The 11,146-nt window shown below is 40.4% G+C and overlaps 1 protein-coding gene and 1 long non-coding RNA gene across 16 annotated transcripts in view; one reads left to right on the top strand and one right to left on the bottom strand.

Moving 5' to 3' along the window:
• The window catches only part of AKAP8L (A-kinase anchoring protein 8 like), a 32,100-nt gene that overhangs the window by 391 nt on the left and 20,563 nt on the right, over positions 1-11,146 (bottom strand). For 11 of the 15 annotated variants that reach the window (XR_014056972.1, XR_014056973.1, XM_081501212.1 and 8 more), the window contains one exon: positions 88-183. Coding sequence is in view for 13 of the 15 variants with exons in the window: in XM_081501212.1 (XP_081357338.1) it covers positions 88-183 (96 nt within the window). In the remaining 2 variants the exon portion in view is untranslated. Of the gene's footprint in view, positions 1-87; positions 184-977; positions 4,693-6,236; positions 6,308-11,146 lie in introns of those variants that run through there. The other 4 variants (XM_081501223.1, XM_081501221.1, XM_081501217.1 and 1 more) reach the window with 1 other exon arrangement.
• LOC145510339 (uncharacterized) lies at positions 5,286-9,095 on the top strand. The gene is made up of 2 exons (XR_014056975.1): positions 5,286-6,015; positions 7,359-9,095. It is a non-coding gene; the product is annotated as an uncharacterized LOC145510339 (long non-coding RNA).

Genomic DNA, 11,146 nt, shown 5'->3' with positions numbered 1-11,146 from the left:
GCGGAGAGGGGCGCGGCATGAAGAAAGGGAGAACCCGCGGGGTCGCGGCTGGGGACTGGGCCGGCGTGCCAGGGGTGTGCACCTCACCTTCAGATACCGCTCCAGCTTCTTACTGATTAGCTTGTTGTTTAGGATGCTGCGAGCTACCATGAGTGAGGACTTCTTAGACTGCTCCATCATGAGCTGCGGGCAAGGCAGGCAGGGCTGCAGAGGCTGACCCAGGCATTCCAAAGGAGCCCCCCACCCTCACACCGCCGGGTCGGGTAGAGCCCACACACATCCGCACACCTCTCCACCTCCACCTTGGGACCCAGCACTGCCAATGACTACAACCAGACTGCCGTTAGGTCTGTAAGTGGACCCTTGAGTACAAGCGTGGGTTCACTCTACAAGCATGGAGCCACGACCCGATTTGATCTTTGCTCAAATGGTCCATCTTTCCAGGCCATACTTACTGTACTGATTAAAGTCCTATGTCTTTACAGCTGTACTGCAGCGACCTGATTTGCTTACATAAAAATTTATAAGCAGTGAACAAACCTAAAAACCAAATGTGTAACTCCTAACAAGAGGGCAACTGCCCTAAAACACACACAACTCTGCAGGATAAACAGGGAGGATATAAAAGCAGGTAAAGAATGGCAAATAGTATGTTTAAGTGATATGAAAGTGTCAGTCGCTCAGTCGTGTCCGACTGTGCGACCGCATGGACTGTAGCCCTGTCAGGCTCCTCTGTCTATGGAATTCTCCAGACAAGAATACTGGAGCGGGTTGCCATTCCCTTCTCCAGGGGATCTTCCCAACCCAGGGACTGAAACCAGGTCTCCCACGTTGCAGGCAGATTCTGCAGATTCTTTACAATCTGAGCCACCAGGGAAACCCTTAAGTGATACACATCCTTTTAATCCATAGGATTCCCAAGATAAAGAATTATATCCTCAAATGTAAAGGTTGAAAAGAGACACTTACACTCTTGGTGAGAGGCTCAGATTTTTTTCTGAAAAATCATTTTGACAGAACTCATTGGAAAAGATCCTGATGCTGTGAAGGACTGAGGGCGACAGAGGATGAGATGGTTGGATGGCATCACTGACTCAATAGACATGAGTCTGCACAACTTTGGGAGATAGTTAAAAGGACAGGGAAGCCTAGCATGCTGCAGTCCATGAGGTCGCAAAGAGTTGGACACGACTCAGCGACTGAACAGAACAATAATCAAAAGTAAAAATTTTTCTCACTAATTCCTCCCTGGAGTCTAGCCTAAGTTTAAAATTGGGAACATGCATGCACACTGGTTGCAGAGGTGAAAAATTAGAAAGCACCTTAGTGTTCTTCAGTGGAAAAGTGGTTACATAAACCAGACATTCAAAAGACCACCATGCAGTCTTAAAACAGGGCTTCTGTCTCCCCTGGCGTAAGATGTGTGATGGGACAGAGTGCAGAGCATGCCAGTGTCTGGGAGGATTTATACCAAAATGCTACATGATTTTATCGGTGGTGAGTGAAGGCAACTCTCACTTCCATCATTAACGCAAGTAATGGTAACCCAGGTATAAAGCAATAAAGAGAAAAAAAAAAGTTATTTTTGGAGGGGTGGGGAAGCTGACCTTCCGGACCTCTACTCAACCCTAGCGAACTCTTTACATCTCATTTCAGAAAATCACTTCATTTGTCTCTTTCTATTCCCTTTCCCCTCCCTTCATCTTTTTTTCTTTTTTACTTCGGGAAAATATTAATAGTCCTCATGCATGCTCAAAATGAAACAAGTTAAAAATGCACAAAAGAAAACTGCCTACATACTGGTTTCCCCTGGTGGGGAATAAAAGGAATAACTAGTTCTAATCACAGGTGTAGTTGCGAGTACTTTAAACTCTGGAGCACTTCCAAGGCTGTAGTAGAAATGGATATCCCGTGGATATTATGTGTTAAATCACGTGTTATCTGTGGAATACGCACTCTCAATGTGCACACCGTTAACTACAAAAGTGTTCCTTTAGCTGTGACTCAATTTTCTCTGGATAAGGGCAGAAACGTGTCACATTCCATTATTTGTAAAGTCACCAGCTGTTGGCTTTCGTTACTTTTGCTACTCATGTTCTTTGTATTGAGATGTTTTAGGTAACTCAAGAACAAATATACAAAGATGCAATAAAAGTGAATTGCTTGATATCTATTACTTCATGTATATCAAGCACAGCAATAAAACAAAAATCTCATATGTTTAAATTTCAGGGTTTTTGCTTTTGTGATTTTTTAATATACTTGCCTAACATGCATGTGCTGTAAAAAAAAAAAGTTAACATGGAAATAACTTGAGGTGATGGCTTTGTTTAACGTCTTATGAGATTTTTATGAATAACCCAAGTATAATGTGGAATAAAAATTTTATGAATGGGAAAAAAAAGATGCACAATTAGGATACTACTACATCTTACTCACTGACACACTATCCTTCTTCCTCTAGGTGCACAGACGGACACACCAGAATGTCTCCTAACTGAGCAAACTTAAAGAGTGTTTTCAGATTTTTGCTACGATAACCAAATTAAGGATAAATTTAAATACTTCCATGCTAGTGCTTTTAAACCTACTAAACAGGTTCCCTAAAGTGACAGCGCCTGAGTACTCTGCAAAAACACTGTAGGCTGTGCTTCTTCCACCTAAAACAATTTACTTGTCCCCGCCTCTCCATCAGCATTAGATGTTACCACTGTTGAATGTTTTTCCTGTAGGGTGAGAGAAAAGCATGTATGCTGCCTCTCGTGGCATTTCCCTGCCCACCAGCGAATCCAATATGCACACTGGGCTGTCTGTCCGGATTTCTACGAAGTCATCTCTTCCACGGTCTTTTGGTTTCCTAGCTTGTTCAGGAAGGCTTCCTTTAATGTCAAGGTGAACAATCTTCGAAATGTTGTTCTTTTTTCCCCACATTTAAGATCTTGAGAATTTAATATATGGTATGAGGTAGAAGTCCAACTTTCCTTTCCAGAAATGTGTAAGATAAACCACTGTTCCCCCCCATCAAATTGACATGGAGGTCTACAGTCCCTTATCTGCAAATCTGAAATCCAAAAGGAAAAGTTTTTCTCCTAAAATTCATTTGGTACAAATTATGAGCTGATATATTTTTATACCATCTTTATTTATCCTACCTAAACAAGTCACTTGAAGAATTATCAATGGTTTAACTGCAAGGCACTTTCTCAGATTCTGCTGGGGATGCTAGCGATCCTATCATGTAGCTGTTCTGAAATCCAAAAATTATTTTACAGAACATCCAGGTTTCTGATAAGGGATCTGCAACTGACTTTACTGCTGAGTTCCAAAACACAGAGGGATATTTCATTAGACTCTATTCTAGCTCCACTCTTTTTTTAAATCACTATGCCAATATCACTTGTTTTCAATTACTGTGACTCTACGTGATGGAATTCCAGTTGAGCTATTTCAAATCCTCAAAGGTGATGCTGTGAAAGTGCTGCACTCGATATGCCAGCAAATTTGGAAAACTCAGCAGTGGCCACAGGACTGGAAAAGGTCAGTTTTCGTTCCAATCCCAAAGAAAGGCAATGTCAAAGAATGCTCAAACTACCGCACAATTGCACTCATCTCACATGCTAGTAAAGTAATGCTCAAAATTCTCCAAGCCAGGCTTCAGCAATTACGTGAACCGTGAACTTCCAGATGTTCAAACTGGTTTTAGAAAAGGCAGAGGAAACAGACATCAAACTGCCAATAACCGCTGGATCATGGAAAAAGCAAGAGAGTTCCAAAAAAACATCTATTTCTGCTTTATTGACTATTCCAAAGCCTTTGACTGTGTGGATCACAATAAACTGTGGAAAATTCTGAAAGAGATGGGAATACCAGACCATCTGACCTGTCTCTTGAGAAACCTGTATGCAGGTCAGGAAGCAACAATTAGAACTGGACATGGAACAACAGACTGGTTCCAAATAGGAAAAGGAGTACGTCGAGGCTGTATACTGTCACCCTGCTCATTTAACTTATATGCAGAGTACATCATGAGAAACACTGGGCTGGAAGAAACACAAGCTGGAATCAATATTGCCAGGAGAAATATCAATAACCTCAGATATGCGGATGACACCACCCTTATGGCAGAAAGTGAAGAAGAACTAAAGAGCCTCTTGATGAAGGTGAAGGAGGAAGAGTGAAAAAGTTGGCTTAAAGCTCAACATTCAGAGAACTAAGATCATGGCATCTGGTGCCATCACTCCATGGGAAATAGATGAGGAAACAGTGGAAACAGTGTCAGATTTTATTTTGGGGGGCTCCAGAATCACTGCTGATGGTGACTGCAGCCATGAAATTAAAAGACGCTTACTCCTTGGAAGGAACGTTATGGCCAACCTAGATAGCATATTTAAAAGCAGAGACATTTCTTTGCCAACAAAAGTCCGTCTAGTCAAGGCTATGGTTTTTCCAGTGGTCATGTATGGATGTGAGAGTTGGACGGTGAAGAAAGCTGAGCGCCGCAGAAGTGATGCTTTTGAACTGTGGTGTTGGAGAAGACTCTTGAGAGTCCCTTGGACTGCAAGGAGATCCAATCAATCCATCCCAAAAGAGATCAATCCTGGGTGTTCATTGGAAGGTCTGATGTTGAAGCTGAAACTCCAATACTTTGGCCACCTCATGTGAAGGGTTGACTCATTGGAAAAGACCCTAATGCTGGGTAGGATTGGGGGCGGGAGAAGGGGACGACAGATGGTTGGATGGCATCACCGACTCAATGGACATGGGTTTGGGTAGACTCCGGGAGTTGGTGATGGACAGAGAGGCCTGGCGTGCTGCAATTCATGGGGTCGCAAAGAGTCGGACACGACTGAGCAACTGAACTGAACTGAACTGACATGAGTTATATATCTGTTACAGCAAGTCCCTGTACTCACTGACTGTTGTATAATTTTCCTGGCTATTAGACTTAACTCTACTGTCAATAGTAATACAGGAGAAACTGGTTTTTGTTTTGTTTTGCTATTAAATCTCCCATCTAAGAACTTGGTACTTCCTTCCATTCACTGAGGTCTTGCTTGTTTCATATCCTTGAATTTAAGATCCCATACCTTTCTTCTTTACATTCCTAGTTATTTCACACACTTTGTGGTTATTGTGAATAGATGCTTCCTCATTTATGTTTCTAATTGGTTATTACTATTAGAATGGATACAAACTACTACTTTGAAAGTGAAAGTCGCTCAGTCGTGTCTGACCCTTTGCAACCATATGGACTATACAGTCCATGGAATTCTCCAGGCCAGAATACTGGAGTGGGTACCTATCCCTTCTCCAGCAGATCTTCCCAACCCCAGAATTGAACCCAGGTCTCCCACATTGCAGGCAGATTTTTTACCAGCTGAGCCACAAAGGAAGCCCAAGAACACTGGAGTGGGGAACCCATCCCTTCTCCAGCAGAGATTCCCGACCCCTGGAATCCAACCCAGGTCTCCTGCATTGCAGGTGGATTTTCTACCAGCTGAGCTATCAGGGAAGCCTACTTTTGGTATGTCCTAACCCTCCATGGTGGGCTGCCGTCTATGGGGTCGTACAGAGTCGGACACGACTGAAGTGACTTAGCAGCAGCAGCAACCCTCCATGGGGTCGCAAAGAGTCGGACACTACTGAGCGACTTCCACACTTTTTTTTTCAACCCCTTACCAAATTCTATTAATTCTAGGAACATTTTTTTTTTGTTTTTGCTGGAATCATCAGCTTTTCTAGAAATATAATCACATTATTTGCATATAAACAGTTTTCATTTCCAGGACTTTATACTGATAATGTTGCTAATTTCTTATTGAACCATCCTTGTAGTCCAGAAGCAAATTTTACTTATTGTGTTACATATTTGAATTACCACTAGATTGATAATTAGGAATATTTTGGGAATCCCTGGTGGCTCAGTGGTAAAGAATCCACCTGCAATGCAGGAGATGCGGGTTTGATCCCTGGGCCGGGAAGATCCCCTGGAGAAGGAAATGGCAACCGACTCCAGTATTCTTGCCTGGAGAATCCCATGGACAGAAGAGGCTAGTGGGCTACAGTTCGTAGGGTCGTGAAAGTGTTGCACATGACTCAGCAACTAAACCACCAACCACCACATCAATGGATAAAAGTTTCATTTGCTTCACATCCTTGAAAACACACACTATTTTACTTAGCACTTTTATTCTTCAATGAACTAATCTATAGTTTCATCTCATTATTATCCTTACCAGATTTTTGGAGTTGAGGTTAAAAAGACTTCTAAAGGAATTCCCTGGTGGTCCAGTGGTTGAGAATTCACCTGCCAATGCAGGAGACATGGGTTTGATCCCTGGTCTGGGAACTAAGATCCCAAATGCCACAGGGAAACTAAGAGCATGCCCTCTAGAGCCTGTGCTTCACAACGAGAAGCCTGTACAATGAGAAGCCCACGCACCACAACTAAGAGAATAGGGTCTGCTCGTCCCAACTACAGAAAGCCCATGACCAGCAATGAAGAGGCCTTGTACCTCAACGAAGACCCAGCGCAGCCAATATATAATAATTAAAAACAACAACAATAATAACCAAAAAAAGGCCTCCCTCTCTACTTTGCTATCACCATTGAGGGGTGTATCTTCCCAGAAGCAGGACTGTAAACATTTCTCATCTTGCCATAACTGCCTGCTGCTGAGGCTAAGCTCTGGGCAAATTCAGCTGAGAGGTGGGGGCTTCCCTCCTATCAAGCCCCACTCATGGAATGGAAGTTTAACACCATGCATTGCTCTAACCCTGGCCTGTTCATAAGGCAGAGGCCCCATGCCTAGAGAGGCAAACCAAACCAAGCTGATCAGAGGCTACAGCTGCCTCCACACCTCTTTTTTAAAGAAAAATATATTTATTTGGCTACACTGGGTCTTATTTGCAGCACGTAGGATCTTTAGTTGAAGCATGTGGCATCTAATTCCCCACGAGAGTTTGAACACAAGCCCCCTGCACAGGGAGGGTTGAGTCTTTGCACCACTAGGGAAGTCCCAAACCCTCCTCTGCTAAAGCAGCAGAGTCAAGACAGTCTGGTGCCACTCCCAGCTCTGAAGCCTGGACTCAGGAGTTTTGTCCAGGGAAAGGCAGACCTTAAAACAATGAGCTCCCAAATCTCTTCCCAAAGGAACTCCTTTTTTATGAGTGTGGGGAGTTCAAAACTAAGGGCTCTCTCAAAACAATGGAGGGCGTGGAGAAAAGCAATTAAAAGGAAGGTAGATATACTTCCCAGGCGGCAGAGTGGTAAAGAATCCACCTGCAGATGCAGGAGACAGGGTTCTCATCCCTGGGTGGGGGAGATCCCCTGGAGGAGGAAATCGCAACCGCTCCAGTATTCTTGCCTGGAAAATTCCATGGACAGAGAAGCCTGGTGGGCTACAGTCCATAGGGTCACAAAGAATTGGACAAGACTGAGCATGGATTTGATAAGCAACACAAACTAAACCATTGCTATCTCCAGAGGGAACCAGTAAAACAGGTAGAAGAAGCCTCCCTAGGGTTCAGGATAAATCTCAAACAATGGATACTCTGAACCCTGGGTTTCAGGATAACCCAAATTAATTGGATTAAAGCAATTTAATTGGATTAGGTTAATTCAGTTGGATTAGAACAATTTAATGCCTTTAGGCATTGTTGAAAACAACAGAGCTATCAGCCAACAACTTATGGAGATGAACAGCTTGGTGCAGTACAGGAAGACAAACGGAGTCCCATCAAAACTACCACTATCCCAGCGTGGCTGTGCACTTGGCCTATGGCTTCCTGTTCTGAGGTACAGTAACAGGCTCTGCGCTGTGGGAATTAAAGAGATTTCACTTAAGTATTTTGACTGTTCACTCAAACACAATAACAAGACCCACAGTAGGGGAAGTCTAGTACAAAGAGTTGCCACAATATATTATCTAAACTGTCTAGTTTCCAATAAAAAATTATGAGACATGCAAAGGAAACTGACATTCAGGATTAAAAAGGCAGGCAAACAACAGAAACTGCCTGTGCCCGTGGCCAGATGTCAGACTTAAAGACTTCAAAGCAGCCATTGTAAATCCATTTAAAGAACTGAAAGGAAACAAGCTTGAAGTACAAGATGACACTGTCTCATCAAATAGGGAACATCAATAAAGGGACAGAAATTAAATATATAAATCTTAGAGCTGAAAAATACAATGAACTGAAATGAAAAATTCACTGGAGGGGTTCAACAGTAGATCTGAACTGGCAGAATAAGCAGACTCTGTAGGTTGGCAGAGATCACACAATCTGAAGAATAGAAGAAAGAATGAAGAAAAATGAATAGTCTCAGAGAACCCTTGACACCTTTAGGTGACCCATCATACACATAATGAGATTACCAGAAAAAGACAAAAGGAGCAGACCAAAAAAAAAATCTGAATAATGGCTATAAACTGCATAAATCTCATGAAAAACTTTAAACCACATATCCAAGAAGCTAACAAACTCCAAATAAACACAAAAGATCCACAAAAAGACACATTATAATAAAAATGGTGAGAGCCAAAGACAAAGGAAAAATCTTGACAACAGCAAAAGAAAAATGAATCATTACTTAAACTGGAACCCCAGTAATGTTAAAAGCTGACGTCTTACCAGAAATGAGGCCAGAAGACAGTGGGATAACATACTTAAAATGCTCAAAGAAACTGTCAACCAAAAATCCTGTGCCCAGGAAAGCTCTTTCAAAAGTGAAAGTTAAATAATAACAGTTCACAACAAACAACAATTGAGTTTGCTGCTTGCAGACCTTTGAAGAAATACCCAAGGAAGTCCTTCAAGCTGAAAAGAAGTGATCCCAGATAGTAATGCAAATCCACAAGAAAGAACAATAAAGGTAATCATATAATTATAAAGAAATAGTATAAATGCAGTATCTTTTCCTGTCCTCTCAACTAATTTAAAAAGGAGTTATATAAAGCAATACATATTTAAATATTAAAAACATATATAGCTCTTAAATCTATATAAATAATTGTATTACTTGACCTGTAGTAACATAGAGAAATGGAATATATTTGCCAGTAAGAGCACAAAGAAGGTCGGGAGAGTAAAACTGTATTGGGCTAATAAGGAAATGACTACAGATGGTAACTTGAATCCACAGGAAGAATTCAAAGAGAACCAGAAATGAGCAATAAGAAGTCTAACAAAAGCTAGAAATATGTAACTGCTCTCCTTTCTTCTGCTGGCATCCTTAAAAGACAAATTATATAAAATAGTAATTACATTGTATTACATTATTGGGTTTGTAACGCACATATATGTACCACTTTGTATAACAAAAACCTATGCAAAGAGAGGTTTACAGGAGTAACTTAATCTCACTGAAATGATTTTATCTAAAGGAAATTTTTGAAGTTAATATATATAAACTAAGGCCTAGAGAAACCACTAATAATACCCCCAAAATTTGCGGTGCAAAAAAAACATTAAAGAAGATTAAATATTGTAACAAAGAAATGCTGAATACAAAGAAAGCAGTAAGGCAGTAAAGCAGCAATAATAAACTATGTAAATCTAATATCAGTAATAACATTAGGGACTTCCCTGGTGGTCCAGTGGCTAAGACTCCACACTCCCAATGCAAGAGGTCAGGGTTCAATCCCTGATCAGGGAACCAGTTTGCACATGCTGTAACTAAGATCCTGCATGCCACAACTAAGCAGCCAAATAAATAAATATTTGAAAAAAAATAGTAACATTAAATGTAAATGGATTAAACAATCCAGTCAAAAGGCAAAGATGGTCAAACTGGATAGAAAAACAAGATCAAATTATATGCTATCCACAGGAGACAAACTTTAGATCCAATAGGTTCAAAGATACAAATAAATAGAAAGAAAAAGGATGAGAAAAGATATACAAACATCAACCGTAAGAAAATGAACTGACTATACTAATACCAGACGAAAAGACTGTAAAAAATGTTACTAAGATAAAAAGGGACATTTTATAATGATAAAAGGGTCTCTCCATCAGGGGATATTTAAGTATAGATGCACCTGACAACAATTCAACAATAGTTGATTTTAATATCCCACTGTCAATAATGCAAACAACAACTTGGCAGAAGATCAATAAGGAAATAAAAGGCTTGAACACTAAAAAACCAAATAGGCATAACAAAGAACACTTTGCAACAATAACAGAATACCCATTCTTCTCAAACGTACAAAGCATAGCACAGACTGTATACTACTAGGTCATAAACCAAGCTTCAGTAAATGAAAAGGACTGAAATAACAGAATATATACTGTCTGACTACACTGAAGAAAATTAGATATCAGTAACAGAGAGGAATTTTGGAAATTCAGAAATATGTTAAAATTAAATGACACATTGCTGAATAACCAATGGGTCTAAGCAAAAGAAGGCAGAGAGAAATTAGAAAATAATTTGAGATAAGTGAAAGTGAGGACGAGACATACCAAAACTTACAGGATGCAGTGAAAGCAGTACTCAGAGGAAAATTTAGTTATAAATGGCTACATTAAAATAGAAAAAAACCTAAAGCACGCAGAAGATTAGAACAGAAATTAATGAAGCAGAGAACAGAAAAACAAAAGAGGAAAAAAAAAAATCAACAAAACTGTAAGTTTGTTCTTTTTAAATGCCAACAAAATTAAACCTCAGCAAGACTGATCAAGAAAAAAAGAAGACTCAAAGCATTCAGAAATGAAAGAAGGGGACTACTGACAATACAGAAATAAAAAGGATTATAATGGAACATTAGGAATACATGCATACTAATAAACTGAGTTTTAGGTTAAATGCACAGATTTCCAGAAAGACATTACTAAAACTGACTCAGAAAGAAATAGAGGGAATTCCCTGACAGTCTAGTGGTTAGGACTCAGCACCTTCACTACTGGGGCCCAGGTTCAATTTCAGGTCAGAGAACTAAGATCCCAAGTGCAGAGAGATAAGGAGAGAAAAAAAAAGAAAGAAAATCTAAATAGACCCATAACAAGTAAAGAAATTGAATTAGTAATGAAAAAAAAAAAGCTACTCACAAAGAACAGCCCAAGTCCAGATGGCTTCAGAGGCAAATTCTACCAATTGAATACCAATTCTTCACAAACTTCCAAACAACAGGAAGGAAAA

This window comes from Giraffa tippelskirchi, chromosome 6, assembly GCF_054371585.1.
Source record: "Giraffa tippelskirchi isolate mGirTip1 chromosome 6, T2T-mGirTip1v1.2.pri, whole genome shotgun sequence".
Lineage (NCBI taxonomy): Eukaryota > Metazoa > Chordata > Mammalia > Artiodactyla > Giraffidae > Giraffa > Giraffa tippelskirchi.
The sequence above is the reverse complement of the archived record's forward strand: the minus strand, read 5'-3'. Positions and strand labels throughout refer to the sequence as shown.